General features: G+C 60.2%; 1 protein-coding gene across 1 annotated transcript in view; it reads left to right on the top strand.

Moving 5' to 3' along the window:
• Ripor3 (RIPOR family member 3) overlaps positions 1–23,299 on the top strand; it is a 58,275-nt gene extending 34,976 nt beyond the window's left edge. Inside the window, exons 2-22 of the mRNA XM_090352519.1 lie at positions 5,745–5,872; positions 9,533–9,679; positions 9,773–9,851; positions 10,365–10,388; positions 10,849–10,902; positions 11,887–12,036; positions 12,164–12,227; positions 12,450–12,493; positions 12,646–12,771; positions 13,035–13,180; positions 14,330–14,459; positions 14,807–15,373; positions 18,259–18,374; positions 18,896–19,019; positions 19,497–19,632; positions 19,792–19,953; positions 20,345–20,506; positions 20,765–20,967; positions 21,762–21,845; positions 22,759–22,849; positions 23,023–23,299. Of these exons, the coding sequence (XP_090208645.1) occupies positions 5,754–5,872; positions 9,533–9,679; positions 9,773–9,851; positions 10,365–10,388; positions 10,849–10,902; positions 11,887–12,036; positions 12,164–12,227; positions 12,450–12,493; positions 12,646–12,771; positions 13,035–13,180; positions 14,330–14,459; positions 14,807–15,373; positions 18,259–18,374; positions 18,896–19,019; positions 19,497–19,632; positions 19,792–19,953; positions 20,345–20,506; positions 20,765–20,967; positions 21,762–21,845; positions 22,759–22,849; positions 23,023–23,123 (2,829 nt within the window). The 5' untranslated portion in view covers positions 5,745–5,753 and the 3' untranslated portion in view covers positions 23,124–23,299. The remainder of the gene's footprint in view (positions 1–5,744; positions 5,873–9,532; positions 9,680–9,772; positions 9,852–10,364; positions 10,389–10,848; positions 10,903–11,886; positions 12,037–12,163; positions 12,228–12,449; positions 12,494–12,645; positions 12,772–13,034; positions 13,181–14,329; positions 14,460–14,806; positions 15,374–18,258; positions 18,375–18,895; positions 19,020–19,496; positions 19,633–19,791; positions 19,954–20,344; positions 20,507–20,764; positions 20,968–21,761; positions 21,846–22,758; positions 22,850–23,022) is intronic.
• The last annotated feature ends 1,249 nt before the right edge of the window (positions 23,300–24,548 follow it).

The following is a 24,548-nucleotide window of genomic DNA, read 5'->3' as shown; positions in this document are numbered from 1 at the left end:
TGATTTGTGATCCCCTTCCTGGAACTCTGGAGTGCTGGGATTTCAGGCGCCTGGATGCCTGGCCCTGATGATTACTCCATGTTCTTATTTTGTCTGTATTTCCCTCCTCAAGCTAGACAGCAAAAGAGAAAGGCAAAGAAGCAATGCATTAGGTAAGAAAGACCGGGCAAGCAGCAATTGCATCCCTGAGGATAAACATGCTGTCTTGTGGTTTTGCCACGGAAATGGTCCTGGGCCATTTTCTTAGCTGCAGGCAAGCAGCATGTCTGTGTCTTTCAGCTGATTGCTCCATAATGGGGATGTGTGCTGTGGAGACACACACACACACACACACACACACACACACACACACACACACACACACACACAGATAGGAGAGACAAAGCCAGCAGTAGCCAAAACTCTGCTGGATTGATGCAGACGCTCATGGGCGCCGCTTTCCTAAGAGCGGAGCGCAGTGAAATAAATATTTTTCCTGTGAGAAGAGCCTTCAAACCCCAATTCATTCCAGACCCACTCGGCGCGGCTGGCGTCGGCCGCACATCTTGATGCACTTAGTTTCTTGGGGACGGCAGCGTGTCTGCGTGTATGGCGCTTTCTACACTCGGCCGGGGGCCCAGGGCCCAGAGCAGTACAAGAATAAGCTTGTTCCTGAGGGCAGCTTTCCCCAGACTCTCTGGATCCCCCAACACTTTAGGGGGTTCTTTTTCCAATACAATTTCCTGACTTTTTTTTTTTTTGCCAGTCCCGAGGCTTGAACTCAAGGCCTGAGCACTGGCCTTGAGCTTTCTCAAGGAGACTGGGGTGCGGAGGCCATGTGGCAGGAGGCCTTTGGCTCTCCATCCCCATTTCACCCATGGTGGGAACAGGGCTTGGCTCTGCTTGGCAGGCAGGCGGCTCTCAGCTGGCCGGGGCTGAGGCCCAGATGTTCCACTCTGTGTCCCATGTTCTTGGCGCCCACAACAGCCCCTGCCTCGGTTGTTGGCCACGACCTCATTACTGTGCTTGGCGGGGAGACGCCTGCCTCTAGCCAGCGCGGCCCGGGTACCACATACACAGAAAAAGCCAGAAGGGGTGCGGTGGCTCAAGTGGTAGAGCACTAGCCTTGAGAAAGCCCAAGGACAGAGCCCAGGCCCTGAGTTCAAGGCCCAGGACTGGAAAAAAAAAAAAAGCCAGCGGAGCACTCGATGCTTAAGCATCTGTGGTGGGCAGGTCCCAGTGCCACACTGCCAGCCCTCACTGTTGATTCCGGATCTGGTCCTGGCTCAGGTGGAGAGGGGTCCCCTGGTGGCTACCTACCCTGTGGTGTGGGTAGAGCAGGGCTGGCATGCGGCAAGTGGCCAGCAGGGGTCGCTTGGTAGCAGTGGACAGGGCTGGAGCACTTTGTGGTTGAAAGCTTTGGGTTCCAGAAGGTTCTCCAAGCAGTGTGCTGGGGAGGAGCTGCGTTCTCCTTAGGATGCATATTCCCTGCCAGGTGGTGGTCAGTCCTGGGACCGGGGCAGCAAAGGGACCCTGCTGCCCCCACAGACCAGGGCCAGGGCCCCAAAGGAAAGCAGAACGCGTGGCAGGCCAGCTTCATTTGCTAGTAAACTGTTTACCTCAGGGACCAGACGGCTTCCGGTGCAGTCCCCACCCCCGCTCTGCAGCCAGGTGTCTGCAGGGTCCCCAGGAGCTCTGGGGACTGCCTGCACCTGCTAGAGTTGGCGGCACGCATGTCCTGGTGACACCCATGTCCTGGGGGACTGTTCCCATGCCTTGTATGGTCCGCAGGCCCTGGGTCTGGGGTACTGTGTGGGACTGATCTGGTCAGGCAGTGGGCAGGGCGTGCCGGCTCCCCTTGGCAGGCCACGGGCAGTAGCTGAGGGCTGGCAGGGTGTCACTCCACCCCATGGATGGACCCTGTGGCATGCCCTGGTGGTGGCTGTGTTTGTAGACTTCAACCCACAGTACTGGGGTTTGAACTCAGGGCCCTTGAGCTGAGCCTCCAGCCCTTTTTGTTTTCTGTTCCTTTTCAGGTAGGGTCTCCCTTCTGCCTGGGCAGGGTGGTCCTGGGTAGCTGGTATTCCAGGGGGCACCGCCCCGCCCTTCCTTTCCTGTCCACTTCAGCTTGCAGCAGGCCAGGCCCCTCCCCCTTCCCCGAGCCTGACAAGTCACCCGCTGGGCCCGGCTCGCTCTCCCAAGGGCCCATACACAGGCCAACCTGGCTGGCAGCCTTCTGCCCGGGGCCTGAGAGTGGCAGGAGGGAGGAGAGTCCCACGGTCCAAGAGACACCCCATCGCCCCCTCACTCTTCCCACAGTGAAGAAGGATGGATAGGGTGGCAGTGGACGGCTCTGGAGGAGTTTCTGGGCTGGCCCCTGATGGCCCCAGCTCTGAGGACAGGGCTCTGAATGGTGGGCAGGGTGGGTGCTTCAGCGTGATGCCACATGGCTGCAGGGGCCCAGAGGTGACCCCAGCAGGGGGGAGCACAGAGGGGAGGGTGGCAGGGATGGGGGGAGGGGAGCACTTCAGTAGGAGAAGCAGCGATTCTCCGGCTCTGCCCGTCTCCTGGGGTCCCTGCAGGCCACCTGAGCACAGGAGCCCCATTCTGCTGCTGGCAAAATGAAGCTTCTTCATTTCAGCCCCCTCAGGTACAGACAGGCTTGTTCTAGAACCTTCTGCCAAACACTCGGATGCTGGCCTGGGCTATTTTACTGTTTCCTGTCTTCCTGAAGCAGAGCAGTTATTTTGGCAGCTCCGGTGAGCTCGGGACGTGGTGGCTGGCCTGGCGTGGCTAAGTGAGGGGCTCACGGCACTAAATTTAGCTGCCTCCCTCTAAATGAGGTGAAATTGCAGGTCCCCCGTGGGCGGCGCAGGGCGCCGGCGGCACTGAGTGGCCCAGATTGCAGGGTGGGCTCTGCCTCCTTGGGCTGCACGGGGGCCGAGGTCCTGTGTGACCCACAGTGTCCAGCAGCCGCGGGCAGGAGCCCGGGGGCAGTGTGGAGGCCAAGGCCAGAGCCAGGCAGCAGCTGGGGACTCGGGAGCCCAGGGGTCGTCCTGCTGTCACCAAAGGTTTGTGAACTTTGCCCCCAGGGCCTGGGATGCTCTGGTGTCCAGCAGGGTACCTCTTCTGGGGGGCTGCCTGTCACGTTCCTGTCCTTACAAGAAACCCACAGGTCACTGCCTCAGCTTCTGCGTGTGTGTGTGTGTGTGTGTGTGTGTGTGTGTGTGGTCCGTGTCTGTGTCGTCTGTGTGTGCACACGCGTGCACCAGTTCTGGGGCTTGAACTCAGTGCCTGGGCACTGTCCTTGAGCTTTTGTGCTCAAGGCCACTGCTCTACCACTTGAGTCACAGCTCCGTTTTGGCTTTTTGGTGGCTAATTGGAGCTAGAGTCCCACAGACCTTCCTGCCTGGGTTAGTTTCAGGCTGCGATCCTCAGATCTATATTCCAAGCTGCTGGGATGGACAGGTGTGAGCTGTGGTGCCGGCTTAGAGCCTTCTCTCCCGCTCTTCCTGTCTCCACCTCGCCCCTCCTCCCCCCACCCCCACCCGTCCCTGGCCTCTCTGAATTCAAAGCCAGCACGCTACCACTTGAGCCCCAGCGCTGCTTCCAGCTTCTCTGAGTGGTTGAGATAAGAGTCTCTGGGACTTTCCTGCTTGAGCTGGCTTTGAACTGCGATCCTCAGATGGCAGCCTCCTGAGTGGCTAGGAAGACAGGTGTGAGCGCTGCACGCCTGGCCTCCCCTCCTTTAGCTGGGAAATAGGAGTGTCGTGTGGTGTTGACAGCAGGTGCAGGCACAGGCTGGCTGGGGTGGGGTGACGCGGGGAACCCCTTCCCCCCCTCAAGTCGAGTCCCCGCCCCCTCATTTGCATGCCACCCTAGGCCCATCCCCAAAACCAAGGGGAGAGGCTTCCTCCCGGCCTGGCAGAAATCCCCCGCCCACCCTGGGGTCTCACAGCCTTGGCTCCCTGTGCCTCGAGGTCCTGGCCGAGGGGGCTCTGCTGATGTCCAAGGCAGAACTGCCTGGGAACCCTGAAGAGTCAGTGGCTGTCCTGTCTTAGCTGTTGCCCAGCTGCTGGCCAGCCACTCCCTCCATCCCCCCCTCATCCCCCCTCCTCGCCCCCTCCCCCCTCCAGCTCCCTTCCCCACCACGCTTACTGGGTCCTGAAGACCTAAGGCTGACTGCTGAGCAGGAGAAGCCAGCGGCTGGGGCTGGGTCCCTGGGGCAGCTAGCAGGACACAAGGGAACACCAGGTGACACCAGGTGATGCCTGGCAAGGGTGCCGTGCCCACACTGGCATTTCTGGGGGCCCTGGCTGACCCAGCTGCCTCCCTACGCCTCCATTTCCCTGTCTGTGGACTGAGGTTTCCGTTGCTCCTGCCCGGGCTGTGTGGAGTGGAGTGGGGTGATTAGGTGAAGCCCCCTGCAGGGCTGGCTCCTTAACCTCCAGCACGGGTAAACCCGATCGCCTCCCCCTGGGGGCCGCTGGAGGGGCTCAGCCCCCACCTTCCCATGTCAGGGCTCCATGGGGCGCCCGGCCTCCCGCTCACCTCAGGCCCAAGTCCTGGTCCCACTTCCCGGCCGGCTCCCCCCGCCCTGGCACCCCGAGGCCCTAGCCCTGTGTCCTGAGTCTCTGACGGCCCCCAGGGGAGGCCTTTCTGAGTTGCCATTGTGGTTGAGACCTCAGAGACCCTCAGCCCGCCAGGGGCCCAGCCTGGACTCAGCTCAGGGCCGCACGCCTTCTGCTCGGTCTTCTCCAGGTCAGCACAGGGCCTGTGGGCTGTGGGGTGGGGGATGCTGCATGGGTGAGAGCTGTGAGGCGGATTGCTGAGGGGGGGACTCTGGGCCCGGGCACCGGGCAGCTGTGGTCACTCCTGGCCAAACCCCAGATTCAAGTAAAGACACGGAGGCAGGATAAAGCTGGCTGGTAAATGCCCACTGCTGGGTCCAGGCTGCGGCTGTGGCTGTGGTCTGGTGCTGCTGCTCTCTGTGGTTCTGGTCTGGCCCAGGGTGTTCCTGGAATCCATGGATTCCACTGCACCTGGCCAAATAGTGAAGTGTGAGACTAGCTGCAGAGATTTAGGTTTGATAGGAAGGAGGACTTTCCGACTGCCAGGCTGGGGTTACCAGCTAGGAGGGCTGTGTTCCCAAGGGAGATAGTGGCCAAAAAATGGCCAGGGTTTGGGTCAGAGAGGGGCCCCGATGCCACCAGCCTGTGAGCTGGGTTTGTCATCCAGTGACCTTTACCCACTTGCCACCTGTTACTCCGGGTGACGCTGGCCCAGTGGCAAGACCAGTGCCACCCAGGCCCTCGGGGACTGTGACATCTCTGACCCTGCTTGGTGCCACAGCTGTCCCCATTGACAGGTTCTGCCTGCGGTGCCCCTGGGCCTTTGTACCTGCTTCTCCCGAGATCCTCCACTCCCCGCCCCTCCTTGATGCTTGGTACCCAGCTCCGTGTGTACAGTGGTGCCCTTCTCTGAAGGCCTTAATCCCCAGCCATGGCATGCTGGTTGCGGGACTGTCATGCCCACACAGCGTGGACCCAGGGGGCCTTTGCTGAGTGGGGTGGAGGGGAGGCAGCCCTGCCTCAGAGGGCTGTGGTCACCTGCACAGGTCCCAGCCTCACCAGCCGCCTCTGCTGCTCTGGGGCGGTGTGAGGTGGCCTGGGGGCGAGTGGACAGGCGTGAGGTGAGGCTGGACCACGTGGCGGGGTTGGGCACACACAGGCAGCGCCCCGGCTGACCGTCCCTTTTGCTTGCAGGTGGCAGCCATGTCGGTGAGGCTGCGCTTCCTATCCCCCGGGGACTCGGGGACGGTGGTGGCCGTGGGCACCGTGAGCCGAAGTTCCTCCTTTGCCGGCTTCAGCGGCTCCCAGAGCCGGAGGAGCTCGTGAGTGCCGTGGGCCCTGGGGCGGGAACGGGGCCACGGGGCCAGGGTTCGGGTGCCCTGTGCTGCCGGTGACCTCAGGACTGGCTCAGGGAGTGTGCGGGCGTGCATGCGTGTGCACGTGTGCGCGTGTGTGTGTGTGTGTGCACCATGACACACCTATCATTTCCTAGAGACCTGAAAAATGATCATTTAAACCAGAGCAGAGCTGGGCACGGGTGGCTCATGTCTGAAATCCCTGCTACTCAGGAGGCTGAGATCTGAGGATCACAGTTCAAAGCCAGCCTGGACACTAAAGTCTGTGAGACTCTTATCTCCAATTAACTACTCAGAAAAAGTGGGGAGTGGGGGCCGGGAGTTTGGCCTAGTGGTAGAGTGCTTGCCTAGCATGCACAAAGACCCAGGTTCAATTCCTCAGTACCACATACATAGAAAAAAGCCGGAAGTGGTGCTGTGGCTCAAGTGGTAGAGCTCTAGCCTTGAGAAAGTCCAAGGACAGTGCTCAGGCCCTGAGTTCAAGCCCAGGACTGGAAAAAAGAAAAAAAAAAGCTAGAAGTGGAGCTGTGGCTCGAGTGGCAGAGCGCCGGCCTTGAGCAAAAAGCTCAGGGACAACACCCACGCAGGCCCGTGCCGGCCCCGGCCTGAGCCTGGTACTACTCACTGACACATGCACGGAGGCTGTCCCACCCCGCCCCTCGGGCCACCCACACGGCTCCCGGGGCCCTGGTGAGAGCCGGCATCGGCGGAGGGGAGGCCCACTGCTCGCTTGGCCACCACCACCACCACCACCACCGTGACCCAGAAGCCACCGCACCGTCCCCTGTGGGAAAGCTGTCTGGGTCCAGGGCACAGCTGGTCTGCACTGGAGATGGCATCGTGGTGCTGGGCCCGGTCCAGGAGGTGGGTGGTGGCCATGGTGGGGGGACGCTGGCCTCTGGGGTGGACGGTCTGTGTGAGAATCAGTGGCAGGGGAGGGTAAATGAGCTTTACATGTCCCCTCCATGGACGGGGACTTGCTCCACATCAGCCTGCCAGCCCTATGCTGGTGGTTTACAGGTGGGGATTTCAGGCTCAGAGAGGCCCAGGAACTTCCTCAAGGGCACATAGCCTGCCAGCAGGATGGTCGGGCACAGATCCCAGGTCTGCTTCTGCGGCCTGTGCTGTGGTCCTTCCCTGGGCTCCCCCTGGAAGGGGGTCCCCCCGCCCCCTGGCGTGTGTGCAGTAGGCGCTGTCACGTCTGTCCATGAATGACTAAGTGACAGGCGCTGTGGTGCTGATGCTTGGTCCTTTTACAGTTATGGACTTGAGGAGTCCGGGGCCTGGGTCCCAGAACCGCCCACAGGGGGCCCCAGTATGTGGAGACCCCAGGGTCCGTGGTAGCCGAGTGAGGACGGGCAGGGACAGGGCAGTCAAGGGCAGCAGTAAACATTGTCTCGTGTCTCTGTGGAATGCGCAGCATCTGGCCCAGCTGGAAACACAGCCTGGCTGCGAGCAGCTGCCTGGGGCTCCGGGCGGGCCCATGGCCCTGTGCCCAGGCTTCTGGAACTCTGTCCTGCTGGTCCAGGTCCCGGCTCTCCAGACCTGACCTTCCCTCCCCTGTGCTGGCGAGACCCAGTGCTGGCAATGGGGGGGGGGGGGCTGCCACAGGTGCTGTGAGAGGAGGCCGACTCCTGCCTCCTGCCTCTGGAGGAGCCGGGCCAGGAGGGACTGTCTTGTAAGGGCTCCTGTCACTGAGCCAGCCAGTCACTGGTGGTCTCTGGTGTTCTCTGGTGGTCTCTGGTGATCTCTGGTGGTCTCTGGTGTTCTCTGGTGGTCTCTGGTGGTCTCTGGTGGTCACTGATGGTCTCTGGTGGTCTCTGGTGGTCACTGATGGTCTCTGGTGGTCACTGATGGTCTCTGGTGGTCTCTGGTGGTCACTGGTGGTCTCTGGTGATCTCTGGTGGTCACTGATGGTCTCTGGTGGACACTGGTGATCTCTGGTGGTCTCTGGTGATCTCTGGTGGTCACTGATGGTCTCTGGTGGCCTCTGGTGGTCACTGGTGGTCTCTGGTGGTCACTGATGGTCTCTGGTGGTCACTGATGGTCTCTGGTGATCTTTGGTGGTTACTGATGGTCTCTGGTGGACACTGGTGATCTCTGCTGGTCTCTGGTGATCTCTGGTGGCCTCTGGTGGTCACGGATGGTCTCTGGTGATCTCTGGTGGTCACTGATGGTCTCTGGTGGTCTCTGGTGGTCACTAATGGTCTCTGGTGATCTCTGGTGGTCACTGATGGTCTCTGGTGGTCACTGATGATCTCTGGTGATCTCTGGTGGCCTCTGGTGGTCACTGATGGTCTCTGGTGATCTCTGGTGGTCACTGATGGTCCCTGGTGATCTCTGGTGGTCTCTGGTGGTCACTGATGGTCTCTGGTGGTCTCTGGTGGTCTCTGGTGGTCACTGGTGGTCTCTGGTGGTCACTGATGGTCTCTGGTGATCTCTGGTGGTCACTGATGGTCTCTGGTGGACACTGGTGATCTCTGGTGGTCTCTGGTCATCTCTGGTGGTCACTGGTGATCTCTGGTGGTCTCTGTTGATCTCTGGTGATCTCTGGTGGTCTCTGGTGGTCACTGATGGTCTCTGGTGATCTCTGGTGATCTCTGTTGATCTCTGGTGGTCTCTGGTGATCTCTGGTGGTCTCTGGTGGTCACTGATGGTCTCTGGTAATCTCTGGTGATCTCTGGTGGTCTCTGTTGATCTCTAGTGTCCACCAGTGATCACTGGTGGCCTCTGGGAATTGCTGGTGGTCCCTGCTGGGAGATGAGACAGGGCCTCCAAGTATTGCAAGCTCCTGGGCTTGGGCGATCTCCTGCTCTAGCAGGAGACAGGGGTGTGTGCAGACAAGGGTCCCCAAGGTGAGTCCCAGAAACTGTCAGCACACCCCAGCAGCTGCATGCTCCAAGCCCCAGGCCTGCTCTTGTGACCTGATCTACGTCTCTGCCTGGCTCCATTCTTCCTGTGTGGCGGTTGCATCCTGTATGTCCCGTCCCCCCCCCCCCCAGCAATGGCAATAGAAAGGACCCCTTTCTCTCTTGGGAACCAAACTCTTGTGCCATTTTCTCTTGGGCCAGGAAAATGAAATTCTTGTAGCCCTTGCCTGGGGAATGACACATGACTCTGTGTGTGCATGTGTTTGTGTGCCTGTGTGTGTACACATCTGTAATGTGTGTATACATGAGAACATGGAGGTCATCCGCTCACTTCCCCATGAGTATCAAGCAGAGCTGGGGCTCTGGGCACCCCTAACAGAAGAAGGGGGTGGATGCTGGGTGGTACCCATCTGCTGCATAACCCACAGGGCTATGACTTGGCCTCTCATGCAGCTTTACCTGCACAGAGAGCTGCGGCCCTTGGGCTACTTGCTTGTTTTTTTGTTTTTTTGTTTTCCTGTAAGCCCCTTTTTCATCCCAGGTACTCATTGTTCTCTTAGTCATCAACGCTAGGTCTTGCATGGATAGACAGGAGGCTCAGCCTTCTCAGGACCACACAGCAGAGAGTTGCTGAGGTGGGATTCAGCCAGGCCCCCCACTCCCTGAAGCGCTGGCCACTGTTCCTGGCACGTCTGGCCCAGGGAGAGCTTTGACCAGGCCCTGTGATGACTTCGGGTCACCCCGTCCCCTGTCACAGGAAAACCATCAACAGGAGCTCCGTGAGATCACGAATGCTCATGAAACCCTCCAAGGGGTACGGCACGCTGCGCAGGGGAGCGGCCGGCCTGGACCCCCGACCCCAGCAGGTGAAGCGGATGTTCGAGGCTCTGAAGAGAGGTCTCAGGTGAGTGAGGAGCTCGGGGCGGAGGGCTGGGAGCGTGCAGACTGTCACACGGGGACTCCAGACTTCCAGCCTCTGCTTCCTCGCTGTCCTCAGGGAACACCTGTGCGTGCAGCAGGCCGAGCTGGACACGCTGTGCGGCCGCCATGCGGACACCCAGAGGAACTCCAGGCTGGTGAGGCCCTGGAACGAGGTCACCCCACCCTAGCCGGCACCGGTGTGTTTGGGTCTTGGAAGTAGAGGCTCACAGGAAAGGGTGAACGGGCTTTGTGCCAGTCTTGCCACATGGACATGCGTGGCCTTCCCTTCTGTGTTCTAAATCATGAATGAATTATTATTACTGTGGTTGTCACCTAATGTGCCAGTCCCGGGCCTTACATCCAGGACCTGGATCCTCGCTGTCCCTGAGCTTTGCTGATCACGGCTAGCACTTTACCACCTAAGTCACAGTTCCACTTTCAGCTTTTTGCTGGAAAGTCTCATGGACTTTCCTGCCCAGGCTGGCTTCTAACCACGATCCTCATCAGATCTCAGCCTCCTGAGTAGCTGGGATTCCAGTCGTGAGCTGCCAGCCTGGTCCTGGATGCCGGCTTCTCATCCTCTGGGTTCAGGTGCCCCTGGGACGAAGCCCCTTGGGACTGGAGGCATCGGGGCTCTGACACTTCTCCTCCCCTTTGCTCCCCTGCAGGCTTTCTATTACGACCTGGACAAGGTGAGCAGAGCTCCTGCACCACGTGTGTCAGCCAGCAGGCTGCGCTGCAGCTGGGCCTGGCAGGGCGGGGCCTGGCTGGCCTTCCATCCTCCTGTGTTGGAAAAAGGGAAACTGAGGCCAGTGGGCTTTGTTGTCTGTGCTAGGGTCCAGCAGAGGGCAGTGGGGGCTGGCAGGAGCCCAGACACACACACACACACACACACACACACACACACACACACTTTTTTTTGCCAGTTGTAGGGCTTGAACTCAGAGCCTGGGCATTGTCTTTAGACACATTTTGCTCAAGGCCAGCACTCTGCCACTTGAGCCACAGCACCACTTCCAGATTTTTCTATGTATGTGTTACTGAGGAATCGAACCCGGGGCTTTGTGCATACAAGCCAAGCACTCTACCACTAGGCTATGCTTCCGGCCTCCTGAGCCCAGACATTTTTAACACTTCTTTTCCTGGGAGCAGCAGACGCGTTCGGTGGAAAGGTACATCCGCAAGATGGAGTTCTACATCAGCAAGGTGAGTGGCTTCGGGGCCACGGCGGGTGTCACGGGGCGCGGGCCTGGAGGAGGCAGGGCTGCAGTTCACTCCCAGGCCTGGGCCCGTGGAAGGAGAGCAGGGGCTCCTCCCTGGGGTGTGTGAGGGGCAGGCCTGGCGTGGGTATGGGACGGCTGGGCCCAGTGCCCCGTGGCACAGGTGGAAAGTGAAGGCCCACTGCACCGTGTTTCCCCACTCACACAGCAGCTTCTTCAGCCTGACTAAGGCCTGCAGTGCCGTCATGCCTGGCTCCCTGGGCCCCTGGCCATTCCCTGGCACTCCCTGGGTGGTGGGGTGTTACCAGCCCACTCCCCCCGCTTTCAATTAGCCCAGCTGGGCGCTGGTGGCTCACACCTATAATCCTACCTGCTTAGGTGGCTGAGATCTGAGGATCCAGGTTCAAAGCTAGCTCAGGCAGAAATGTCCCCAAGAGACTCTTATCTCCAATTAACCACTTAAAAACCGCAAGTGGAGCTGTTGCTCAAATTGGTGGAGCACTGGCTCTGAGCTGGAGAACTCAGGGGATGCTCCCAGGCCCATCATTCAAGCCCCACAACCAACCCCTCACCCCCCAAATCAGCCACCAAGCTCTGGAGGCTCGTGGCTGTAATCCGCACTGCTCAGCAGGCTGAGCTCAGGAAAGCCCTGGAGACTTACGCCCAAAGAACAACTAGAAGACGAAAGTGGGCGTGTGGTTCAGGCCGCGGAGCTCAGGCTTAGGCGAGATGAGAAGAGTGGAGGGAGAAGGCGGCTCGAGAGCGGCCTGAGTGTTTATCGTGTGCCAGGGGGGCACCGGCCAGCACGAGGTCCTGGCACTGACCTCTTCCTTGGGCTCTTGATCCACCGTGCCTGGGATGGGACTCTGGGCGCTTCCGGGGAGCAGCCTGCAGATGGCACGGGTTCGGTGCGGGATGGGCTCCATGGGGCACAGGCTGGTGCAGGAAGGTGCCATGGTCTTGTCCGCAGGTGGACGAGCTCTATGAGGGCTACTGCATTCAGCAGCGCCTGCGGGATGGCGCCTCCAACATGCAGCGGGCCTTCTCCAGCGGCCCCCCCAGCCGCGCCTCCCGAGGCAGCCTGCAGGAGCTGGGCCGCAGCCTGCTGGAGTGCACGGAGGTGGGCAGCCCTCCCCCTCCCCGCCCCTCCCCCACGCCCGACAGGTGGATGGAGCAAGGACCGATGGGGCCCCTGGGCGGGCAGGGAGGGGGCCAGCAGACACTTGAGCCACCTCGGGGCTTTGCAGGACATGTGGCTCATCGAGGCAGCCCTGGAAGTCCACCTGGGCGAGTTTCTCATCCGGATGAAAGGTCAGGCTGCCAGCTGTGAGCCGAGGTGGTTCCGGTGGGTGGGAAGGGATTTGGGGGCTCGTCCACAACCCCGGGGCTCTGGGTCCCCTGTGACATGTGGCTGTGGGCAGGCCTCCCCCGCCCCCGTCTGCCCCCCTGCATGGTGACTGCTGTTCTCTCCCAGCTGCCGGGCTCACTAGAGGGCCGGTGGCTCTCTGGCTGGGAACCTATTTCTCTCTGCAGGCTTGGTGGGCTATGCACGCCTCTGTCCTGGAGACCAGTATGAGGTACAGCCAGCACCGGGGGTCAGCTCTGGAGATCCTGGCCGTGGGGGAGGGAGGGGAGGGAGGGAGTGCGGGGCTGGGGGGGAGGAGGGCAGGCAGGTGGCATGGGAGACCACCGGAAGCCGACACTGCGCCCCTGTGGGCACTGCCTGCAGGTGCTCATGCGCCTGGGCCGCCAGCGCTGGAGGCTGAAGGGCCGCATTGAGTCCGATGACAGCCAGACCTGGGAAGAGGAGGAGAAGGCCTTCGTGCCCATGGTGCATGAGAGCCTGGAGATCAAGGTGGGGGCGGGGCCTGGCGGGGCGGGGCCTGGGTGGAGGGCGGGGCCTGGCGGGGCGGGGCCTGGGGTGGGGCCTGGGTGGAGGGCGGGGCCTGGCGGGGGGCGGGGCCTGGGTGGAGGGCGGGGCCTGGCGGGGCGGGGCCTGGGTGGAGGGCGGGGCCTGGGTGGAGGGCGGGGCCTGGGTAGAGGGCGGGGCCTGGCGGGGGCGGGGCCAAGGAGCCACCCTGGGCCCAGCTCAGATCCCAGCGCCATCTCCCACTCCAGGTGACGGAGCTGCGGGGCCTGGGCTCCCTGGCAGTGGGCACCGTGACCTGTGACACCGCCGACTTCTTCACCACGCGGCCGCAGGTCGTCGTGGTGGACATCACGGAGCTGGGCACCGTCAAGCTGCAGCTGGAGGTGTTGTGGAAGTGAGTGGGTCCCGCTACCCTTTTACTCCCCAAAGCCTGCGGAGCACACAGATCCCAGGCTCCCGTTCGACAGCCCACAGCTCAGTGCTGTGCAGCCCCAGGCTGGCCCTGCCGGGCCATCGGAGCCCACAGAGGTGCCTCAGGTCCCTCGGCTCCACCTAGGTCTCTGTGTGCCTTGCGGTCCTAGGCTGACTGTGACGCTGGGACGGTCAGTGCCCCATCCCAGCTCTTCCTGTAAGGCCTTGCAGGCACAGTGCAGTGATAAAAGCAAGCATCATAGATTTTGGATGAGGTAAGAGCTGGATGCAAATTCAGCTCTGTGTCTTCATATTCCTGCCCTGGAACTGTTCCTCCCCCACCAGCAGAGTGGAAAGAAAATTTCACGTAAAGAATTTCGCAGAAGCCGGGTGCGGTGGCTCACGCCTGTCATCCTAGCTACTCAGGAAGCTGGGATCTGAGGATCTAGGTTCAAAGCCAGCCAGGGTACAAAAGGACCTGAGACTCTTATTGCCATTTAACTTCTAGAAAACAGGAAGTAGGGCTTGGCTCAAGGGTAGAGTGGTATCTTTGAGCCGAAGAGTTCAGGGACAGAGCCCAGGCCGAGTTCAAACCCCATGACCCACAAAAAAAAAAAAAAAAAAAAAAGAATTTAGCAGAGCCAGAGCCAGGTGTATGGCTCATACCTGTAATCCCAGCTTACTCAGGAGGCTGAGATGAGGATCTCAGTTCAGAGCTAGCCCACGCATACAAGTCACAAAAGTCCGTGAGACTCATCTCCAATGAACCACCAGAAAAAGAACAAAAACAAGTGGCGCTGTGGCTCAAAATGGTAGAACACTTGAGCAAGAAGGTCAGGACAACATCTAGGCCCTGTTCAAGCCCCAGGACTAGCTCGTACATGCATGCACACACACACATACCACAAAGTAACAGGACCAAGAGAACTCAAGATGCCGTGCGTGGCTTCACAGCTGCCACGCAGGCCCAGGACCAACCCTCTAAACAATGAGCAGAGCCCTTTGTTTCTGGATGGCTTTGGACACTGTCTGGGAACCACAAAGCCATGGACCCCACCTGAGCCCTACAGTCCCCCCTCCCTGGCCGTGGCTCTCCAGGTCCTCCAGACACCAAGGACTGTCTGGTTTGCAGCCCCTTCGGCTCGGAGGGCCTGCTGCTGTCCCCCAGCCCCCCTGGCAAGTACTCTCTGGGCAGCAGGAAGGGCTCATTGTACAGCTGGACACCCCCGAGCACCCCCAGCTTCCAGGAGAGATACTACCTGGTGAGTGCCAGCCACCGCCCCTGGGGGAAGGGAAATGATTGTCTCCTGGGGGCAGGAGTGGGGTCAGCCTCTCTTGGGGTCCCCTGGAGCCTCTGTGGCAGTGTCCCCTCCCCAGTTCAAACCCCAGCGCACACACAGATCGAGTTCAGACCACAGGTGGCATGTGAGCCTGAGGGAGGCCAGGTAGCGCTATGGGGACCACAGGGCGTCACCGGGTATCCTCAGTGCCTGTGGGACACCGCACCCCCAGGCGCACCTCCACCGTCCTGAGCAGGGGAGCGCAGGGTGGGGTGGCCGGGCCCTGGGTGGCTGTGAGATGAGGGGTCCGCTCCTTCCGTCGGCGGCAGCCGGCACAGCAGGCGCTGCTGGGAACGCCCAGGGCCACCTCCATCTTCAGCTACCTGTCCAGCGGTGACCTCCAGGGCCCTGGCCCGCGCAGCCGGAGTCAGGAGCCGCTGGAACTGGACTCCTTCAGCTCCGAGGACCCCCAGGACCTGGCCGGCTCGGCGGCGGCGGCGGCGGCGGCGGCGTCCACCCTGGATGCGGGCTTCCCGCCCTCGGGCATCAGGCCTGCCACCTCCGTCCAGGCGGCTGGGGCCCAGCCCCCACCCCGGGGCCTGCTGCCAGAGCTGCCCTGCCGGCCAGGGGGCCCCAGCCTGGGCCAGTCAGGCTGGAGGGACCTGGGGGTGGACAGCCGCACCCAGCCTCGGGGCCTCCTGCTTCACAACCCCTGCAGCCCACCGGGCCAGAAGGGCCGGGAGGACGGCCAGGATGGGGAGCGAGACGACGGGCCCCTGGGGGCCCCCCTGAGGCCCCTGAAGGAGGTCCTGGAGCTGCTGAGGTCCACAGGCCCCACTCAGCCGCAGCTGCAGGAGCTGGAGTACCAGGTCCTGGGCTTCAGGGACCGGCTGAAGGTACGCGAGGCCCACACGGGGTGGCCCTGCCCCGCTCCCGGCCCAGTGGCTAAGAACAGGCAGAGCAACGCGCGGCCTGGGGTCGGGGTGTCTCCCTCCAGGCCTCCTTTGCCCCCCATGTCCAGGGGAGGGTAACAAGTCCTCGTGGGGCTGCGATGACAGCGCCAGGGAGACGGAGCTTCCCCAGGCTCTCTCCCTTCACGCAGGCCCAGAGGCTGGCTCCATTGAGAGCCTTCTGCGTGGGTTGCTGGGCTGCCACTTGGCGGTTAAGAACCCACACTTGGGGACAGAGCTGGCTCCCTGAAAGACCCCAGCCACCTGGCAGACTCGCCCCCACCCTCGTGCAGAGCCTTCTCCCCCAGGCAGCTCTGCCGGGGTTGCGGTCCACAGAAGGCTGGGGAGCAGGCGGCCAGCAGGCCTGACGGGGCAGATTATTCTATCTTTCTATGACATGAGCGAACGAGACCCAAAATAAAACAGCATACATGTGCCTGCTGACACAGGAATCAATTCCAGAAGCCGCAGAACTGCGCAATGGCAGCCCGCAGCCACTGTTTCTGTGTTTTACTCCTCACTTGACTTCAGTGTGAAAACTACTTGAGCCACAGCACCACTGCTGGCTTTTTCTATGAATTGTGGTACCAAGGAATCGAACCCAGGGCTTGTGAATTCTAGGCAAGCACTCTCCCACTAGGCCATGCTCCGAGCCCCAAGAAGTTTTCTTTCTTTTTTTTTATTTTTGCCATTCCTGGGCTTGAACTCAGCACCTGAGCACTGTCCTTGGACTTTCTCAAGGTTAGAGCTCTACCACTTGAGCCTCAGCACCACTTCCGGCTTTTTTCTCTGTATGTGGTACCAAGGAATCGAACTTGGGTCTTTGTGCATGCTAGGCAAGCACTCCACCACTAGGCCAAACTCCCAGTCCCCCATGTCTGCATTTTAAAAAATCCTGCCCACCCCACATGAAAACTCTGATTCTGCATTCTTTAGTTTCTCTGAAAGACTTCTCTTCTTTGGCCAACCAGTTAAAAACACTAGGAATTCTGGGTTCTGGTCTGACGTCCTCCATTCTACCCAACCCCTCCCCGTTGCCTCTTTTAATCTTCTTTGCCTTCGGTGCTTGGATAAGGCCTCTTGCCTTTTGCCTGCAATCATCCTACTTAACGCTTTTCCATTGCTGGGATTACAGACATGAAATACCATGTCCTGTTTGGTGGCTGAGATGTAGTCTTTTTCCCCAGGCTAGTTTTGAACTGAGATCCTCTCGATCTCACCCTCCAGAGCTGGGATTACCAGGCTAGCCTCTGTGCCTTGCTTAATTGGACTTTCAAAACAGAAGTTACTCAGAAATTCATATTTTTTTTTTTTGTGGTGGGTCATGGAGCTTGAACTCTGGCCTGGGCACTGTCCCTGAGCTCTTCAGCTCACGGCTAACACCTTACCCTTGAGCCAAGTCCCACTTCCCATTTTCTAGAGGTTAATTGAAGATAAGAGTCTCAGGTCTTTTTGTGCCCTGCCTGGCTTTGAACCTTGATCCTCAGATCTCAGCCTCCTGAGTAGCTAGGATTATAGATGTGAGCCACTGTGCCTGGCTTCCAGTCACTTCTATAGTGACAAAAACTTGAAGTTACCCTGCGTACACAGTCGTAACATGGTCAACAAAGTGACCCTTGCCTTTCTTACTTCATGCATCTGCAACCAAGTGTCTGTCCAATTCCCGTCTGGTCACGTTTGTGCCTTTTGTCAGTAGTGTGCGTTTGCGTGTCTTTGGGTGCAGAGTTGGCAGGAGCACATGCATCCCAGCTTAGAGCTGTGGGCTCTGAGCTCAAGGGCTGTGCACCAAAAATGTTTCTTTAAACAAAACCTGAATGAGGTTTGATCACAAGCAATTGGTGAAAACACCGCAACACTGGGTCTGCAGGACCCTGACCCAGCATCGCCAGCAGGCCACAAGGCTCAGTGTCGGGCGCCCACAGAAAATAGTAGAATGGCCTGTGCCGCACGAAGCCTCAGCCAGCCTTGCTCTCTGGCTGCCCAGGGTTTTCTCTGTGAGCTTGTCCTAGCACCACGTCTGGCCTTGAGCAGACTTTGCTTGGTTGGGCCTTGGGTGTAGTTTGTGGGGCACAAGGCCTGGGGATGAGGCTGGGCTGAGATCCGGCCCTGGAGCCAGCTCCAGCACAGACGAGACTGTCCCCAGAGCCAGGCACTAGTGGCTCTCGCCTGTGATCTCAGCTACTCAGGAGGCTGACATGAGAACCTCGATTAGAAGCCAGCCTGAGCAAGAAAAGGCCACGAGACTCTTCTCTATAAGGAGTGGCTCAGCCTGGGGAGAGGGAGCTGAGGGCCTGAGGTCAAGCCCCAGAAGCCTGTGCACATACAGTACACATGCGCGTGCACACACACACTCACACACGCAATCTGCCAGTCTCCAGCGCCACTGGGAGGAAGCCCCGATCCCTGAGCAGTGTTCCCTCTTCTGCCCCTGCTCCCTGGAGAAGTGCTAGGGCTCAGTCCCCAGCCCGCAGCGAGTCGTGGGCCAGCCGCCACCTCATTTCAAATAGATGGAGGCCACGGTTAAATGCTGGGCAGTTTCTGTCCAGAAACCCACGTTTCTGGGGATTTTTACACTAATCCTGCAGCCCAGTCAAGGCCCACAGGGTAAAGGTGGCTGGCACGGCCGGGGGGGGGGGTCCCCAGCGTCCCCCTGGATGGTTCACTCTCTGTCTCATATCCACATGTTTTTGGGTCCCTCCCTTGGGATGTCACTAACCACTGCGGGGGACCGAAGGCCTTGCCCCCCCCCCCGTGGATGTGCCCCGCGTGGAGCTGTGGGGGGCCGGTGGGAGCTGAGGCCAGCGGACCTCAGCTGCGGCGCTTGTCCACAGCCCTGGGGGGCCTCTGCCGAGAGCCTGATGGGCTGCATCCTCCAGAGCTTCGCCTTCCTGCAGGCCCACCTGGGCCCCGAGGAGCTGGCGCTCTTCGCAGGCTCCCAGGGTGCAGGGTGAGTGCCCCCCCCCCGGCATTGCGCTGTCCCTCCTTCCTGGCCCTGCCCCCTGCCCCACCCTCAGGAACAAGCTTTACAGAATCTCAAAAACACACCCAGAGGGCACCCCTGGACTCCTGTGACCTGCCCACCGGGCGGCACAACCTGGGGTCCCCGCCTGGTGCCCCCTGCAGCCTGTCCTGCCCCTCACAGTGGCCCCCAGGGCCTCTTTCTGTCCCCTTACCGCAGGCTGGGCAGGTGCTTGCCCAGCCAGCCTCTAGGTGGGGCCTGGGCTGTGAGACCCTCCGCCCCAGGGTGCCAGGCTCCCCTCCCACCTCACAGATGGGTAAGCTGAGCCTGGGCCAGGGCCCGAGCCGGGCTCAGGCTTGCACTCCTGGTGGGACCCCCTCTCCTCGGCGTGTCCAGGCGGTGCTGCACTCAACCCCTTCCCCAGCTCTCAGCTTGCTCATGGCGGGTCTGGGTTCAACTCAGTGGCCCGGAGGCAGCGGGCTGAGAAAGGCCACCCTTCTCCTGATCAGGAAGGATGGGACCCCGCCTTCTCCCACATCGCTCAACGCTGCGACGGGGGAGCTCACAGCTGGCGACCCCGAGCTGGACGCGCTCCTCACCGTCCACCTCCATGTCTGCAAGGCCCTGCTGCAGGTGGCTGGGCTGGGGCAGCGGCAGCGGGGTGGGATGGGCCTGGATACCAGGAGGTGGCTCTGCAAGGGGTGCCACCTTGGCACAGGCTGCATTGGCCTGTCCCGGGGTGGATGACAGTGAGGTCCCTCTGTGGGAGGTGCAGGCCAGGGCTGGTGAGGGGTCACGTGACCATCTCCCCCAGCTCGTGTGTTCCGGTGGAGATGCCAGAACCTCAGCCAAAACTGGCTCAGCTAAAAGAAAAATATAGTAGCTCGTGGTACAGAAGGGCTTCGACTCAGGGCCTTCAGGTCCGGCTGTATCCAGGGGTTCAAATGCCATCACATCCATTCTCTTCCTTTCTTTGGGACTTGGAACTGAGCCCCTTCTGGTGGGGGAGCCTGTTCCTGGCTCAGCCTGGCGAAGCCTTCCCAGGGGCTCAGCATGGCGGTCCTGGAGAGTGTTGTCTGGTAATGAGAAAGCACTCTGGGCTCCTTCCAGAAACTGGTCTCCCCTAACTTGTCGACACTGATCCACGACTGCCTTCTAGAAGAAGTGGAGCATCAGAGGCAGGTCCTGGAGGTGCTTGCTGACCTTGACTTTGAGAAGGTCAGCAAGGCCACGTGTGTGGAAGAGAGTAAGTAACTGCTCACCCGCCGGGGGCCATGCGTGCCTCCCTTCCCCGTAACAGATGGGCGGGCGGCTGCACGCTCCGCACACAGGGCGGGAAGGACTCTGCCGTGGTCGCGGTGTCTCTGGTTCTCACCCAGCCTCAGGCTTCCCCATCCGCTCTCAGTCGCCCCGCAGGCCTCCTGGCGGAAGGACTGCCTGCTGCTGTGGCGCGGCTGCACGCAGCCCGGCCGCACGCTGTACTGCCCGGCGCTCACGCTGCTGAGCCAGCTCAAGAAGACGTTCCTGGCCCGTGTGCGTGGGAAGTACCCGGGGCAGCTGGAGATAGGTACCTCCCTCCGGCCTCGCCACGAAGGGCCTGCGTGCGTGGATGGTGGCCTTGTTGCAGGCCTGTGCCAGGGCCCGCACGGTGCCAGGCTGGGGTCCTCCCAAGTGCCCAGATGTGTCAGCCCCTGCCCCCTGCCTGAGCCTTAAAGGGGTCAAGGATGCCAGTGGAGGGGGTGACAAGTGGGCATGGGCAGGGTCCATAAGTGCTGGGGGCACTTCTTTAAGGGTGAGCCCCTCAAGTTTCCTCTGTCAGGCTAGGGTAGCCCCCAGCCACTGGACTCCATCCAGTATGGCAGACATGGCCTGTGGCTGCCTGGGTTGCTATTAGAGAGCCTTCTCCCCTCAGTGTCTGGAGGAGGCCTCAGTTTCCTCTTCTGGCTCGCGTGGGCCAGTGTGCCGCAGGCTCCTGGAGCAGGTGGTCAGCTGCAGTGGGCTGCTGCCCGTGGCCGGCCTCCCGGAGGAGCGGACTGTCACCTGGTTCCAGTTCCATGGCTACCTGCAGAGGCAGGGCGTGTCGGAGCTGGAGAAGCACCTGGCCCAGCTCACCAAGGAAGGTAGGGGCCAGGCCGGCTCAGAAGCTGGTGCCAGGCTCGGTGCCAGACGTCAGCGACACAGACGCCATGTATAGCTGCAGGGGAGGCATGGAGATCAGGGCTGGTACCTGGAGAGCAGCTGATACCTAAGGGGCTGCCAGCCTGGAGGTTTGGTGGCCATTTTGTGTACCCTCAGGGTGGGGGCTCCCTCTGCAGCCACGGGACCTGAGGGACCTTGCCTTTCCCCCCACACCGTGCCTCCCTGTCGCTGTCCTGCAGTGGCACTCGCGGAGGAGCTGTGCGGCGCGGGGCAGGCCAGGGCCCTCCGGAAGCTGCAGGGCAAGCGGCTGGGCCGGCTCCAGCCCCTGCCCCAGACCCTGCGCGCCTGGGCACTGCTGCAGCTGGACGGGCCCCTGAAACTATGCAGGCTGGCCAGGGCGCGCCTGGCCGCAGCCACCAGAAACAGAAGCTTCCGGGAAAAGGTACAGGTCGCCAGGACACAGATGCCCAAGGCAGGGGGCAGGGTGGCACTGAGATTGGGGCCTAGGGCACTGAGGATTGGATCTGGCTTGAAGTGGGAGCTGTGCTGCATATGCATGGCATCTTGAGTTCTCTTTGTGTGCATGTGTGCACGGGCATTCGTGTGCATGCTGGTCCTGGGGCTTGAACTGGGTGCTGTCCTGACCTTTTTGCTCAAGGCTGGTGCTCTACCACTTGCACCACAGCCTCACCATGCCATTGGGCTTTTTTTTTTTTTGCCAGTCCTGGGCTTGAGCTCAGGGTCTGAGCTCTACCACTTGAGCCTCAGCACCATTTCCGGCTGTTTTCTATGTATGTGGTACCGAGGAATTGAACCTGGGTCTTCGTGCATGCTAGGCAAGCGCTCTACCACTAGGCCAAACTCTTGGCCCCATTGGGCTTTTTTTTAATGGCTTACTGGAAGTAAGAGTCTCATAGACCTCCGTGCCTGGCTGATGTTGAACCATCCATTCTAGCACTCACTCACTGGGTTTAGTCCACTCTAAAATCAGTGTGGTGGCCCCTACGCCATGACAGGCAGCAACCGCTGAGGTGGCAGGAAAGGAGACCCCAGGCCTGAGGTTTCCAGTCACACCATCAGCTGGTCCTCAGGGACACTTAAGACTCCATGTGGAGAGTTCACACACACATCAGAGAGCCATGTAACAAACCCACATGCCGGCACTTGGCACTTCAAGTTAGAGGAGGGCAGACTGGAGCTCCCTGGCCTGGCTCATGCCACCCGCTCTCCTCCCAGGCTGTGATCTTCTACACCAATGCCCTGGCTGACAGCGACCCCAAACTCCAGCAGGCTGCATGCATGGCGCTCCAGCAGCTTAGGGTGAGTCCCGGTATCCTGGCAGAGTGGTGGGAGCAGGCTTGTGGCCCACACTACGGACCAAGAAGGGGCGAGGCCCTGCCCACCCAACGACAAAGGCAGCAGCAGTCCATGTGCTTGGCCTCCGGGCGGGTGGAGGTCCGGGGAGCGGGGACCCATCCCAAGTTCCTGAATCATATGCCTGAAAATTCCCAGTTAACTTGTACAAGGAAAAAGGTGTAAAGCAAGCACCCTGCCATCTCGCCCTCTGAGCACGGGGCAGAAGGGAAGCAGTGTTTTGCTGGTGGGAGGGCGAGAGCACTGGACAGCTGAATAAGTGAACAAAAAGAACTCAGGCGCTGGTCCAGGGTACCGGGGGTTCAGTGTGTCCTCGCTTTATGATGTGGGCTTCAGGCCATCACCCCCTCCCCACACACACCGTGACCCAGTGAGTGCCGGGCACACAGCATGGGCCTCCGAAGACCTGGGAGGCCCTGTGCTCCCCCTCCTGCACACCTCCGACGTGAGTGGCTGCCTGCTCTCCCTCCCCTCATCCGCACTGGCAGTTTACTTCATCGTCCTTGGTTAGATGAAGGGCTGCTGCACCCACTGAAAGCACCCAGGGTGGACCTCGTGTAGGAGCCCTGCATCTGCCCCAGCGTCCAGCCACATGGGGCCAGCAGAGGGCGCTGGGAGACATGAGAACAGATCCTGGTTCTCCCAGCCCAGCGGCCAAGAGGACTGGTCAGTGCCAGGAGGCAGAGAGGCCCAGGGGTGCAGGGCTCCTCACGTGACATCCACCAATTGCCAACAGCTCGCTGGCTGTCATCACCTGTGACCCCAGTGCTTGGAAGGCTGAAGCAGAAGCCAGTCTGGGCTGCAGAGTGAGACGGTCTCAAGACAGAACACCCCCACTGGACATGTGTTCTCCCCACAGGGCGTGGAAAGCATTGAGCAGATTGTCAGCCTGTGCCAGTCTGACCTGGAGGCCGTGCGAGCGGCAGCACGGGAGGCTACACTGTCCTTTGGTAAAGCAAGGGTTCTTGTGCGACTAACAGGGAAGGGCAAGAGGGGCTGCAGGGCCATAGCTGGCCAGCCATGTTCCAGGCAGATACCCAGGTGGGGGCCAGGCCGGGTGGAGGTCCCCTCGGGCCCTGCAGAGCCAGTGGGGACATCTAGTAACGTGGGCTTTCCGTCTCAGGAGAAAAAGGACGCTTGGCCTTCGAGAAGATGAACAAGCTCTGTGCAGGGCTGGACGGACTCTGTGACCAGGAGGCCGACGTGGAAATCACAGTCTTTTAAGGTCTTGGCTGGCATGGTCTTCCTTGCTATGTGACCTCCACACAGGGCCCGTGGGCCTGGCTAAGGCAGCTGCCTGGTAGAGTGACCCGGGGCACAAATGGAGTTTCTGTGGAGCAGAAGGGGGGCCCAGTACCTCAGAGGTGGCTGGCCCCAACCAACACTGAAGCTTTTGCCTCTCAGAGTCCAGACAGCTTGCCAGGGTGCAGAACCAGGCCAGCACCAGCTGGACCCAGGGGCCAGGGCCAGGCAAGAAGAGATCTGCATAAAGGCTGCAAAACAGTGCACATGGGCTCCCTGCACAGCTCATGAACCACTGGGGCCAAGGCGGCCAGTGCAGGCCTGCTGGTCAGCGCGTGTACTAGGCTTCAGTGGCAGCAGTAGCTGTCCCCTGGAGAGCCAGGGGAGGTGGAGGTGTGAATCCAGGGGCTAGTGTGACACTCACAAGGGCTCTGCAGGCAGGGAAACCACTCGATCTGGTCCTATTTGAACATGCAGTCATTCCCCAGGCCACTCCGCTGAGGCATGCTAAAGAAAGCCAGGGCTCCAAGAGCCAGCGCTGGTTTGTAAGATTTTATCAGAGCATCCTACTTATTTATTGGCAGTACCAGGGAGTGAACTTGGGGCCTAGCGCTTGCTTGGCAGGCACTCTAGCACTTGGGCCCCACCTCACACCAGACTGTAACTTTAAAGAAACACAATTTCCCAGTAAGTGTAAAAAAAAAAAAAAAAAAAAAAGCAAAGCACGATAAAGCCATGTCCTGAGATATTTGTTAGCTGTGCAAAGCTAGCCCAGGGCTTGACCGCTGCCTGGACAGCACGGCTGAGATTCACAACTCATTTTCATTTTTCTGCTTGTATGTGTCATGTACTGTTTGGTTTATCTTAATATTTATTTGCTTTGTTCATATGGCCCATGTTCTGAAACTTCCATTAAAAGCCACTTTTATGGATGGGTACTTTGCTTTACTTCCAGCACAGAGAACGGGGGGTGGAGAGGGAGAGGCAGCTCCCTGTGCCAGGATCCCAGTCTCTCCTTCCTGTGGCACCTGGCCAGTGGCCTCCTGCTCATGGCATGTCTGGCCTGTGCGGGAAGCCGGTGCTTCTCCACATTGGTGCTCCTGGTCCTCCCCATTGCTTAGATGCCAGTTTTTAGGGGATACCTGGAAGCACACAGCCGTAGGGTGTCCCTTGGGCCCTGCTGGCAGCTGCAGTATGGGGGTGTCTGTGCAAAGTGGAAATGACTCCAAAACAGGAAGTTAAAAAAAAATCACTTGAGGGACTGGGAGTTTGGCCTAGTGGTTAAAGTGCTTGCTAGCATGCATGAAGACCCGGGTTCTATTCCTCAGTACCACATACGTAGAAAAAAGCCGGAGTGGTGCTGAGGCTCAAGTGGTAGAGCTCTAGCCTTGAGAAAGTCCAAGGACA

The sequence above is a fragment of the Megascapheus bottae genome, chromosome 18 (assembly GCF_031878675.1).
Source record: "Megascapheus bottae isolate mThoBot1 chromosome 18, mThoBot2.hap1, whole genome shotgun sequence".
NCBI lineage: Eukaryota > Metazoa > Chordata > Mammalia > Rodentia > Geomyidae > Megascapheus > Megascapheus bottae.
Note: the sequence above shows the minus strand (reverse complement) of the source record. Positions and strands in the feature narration are given on the sequence as shown.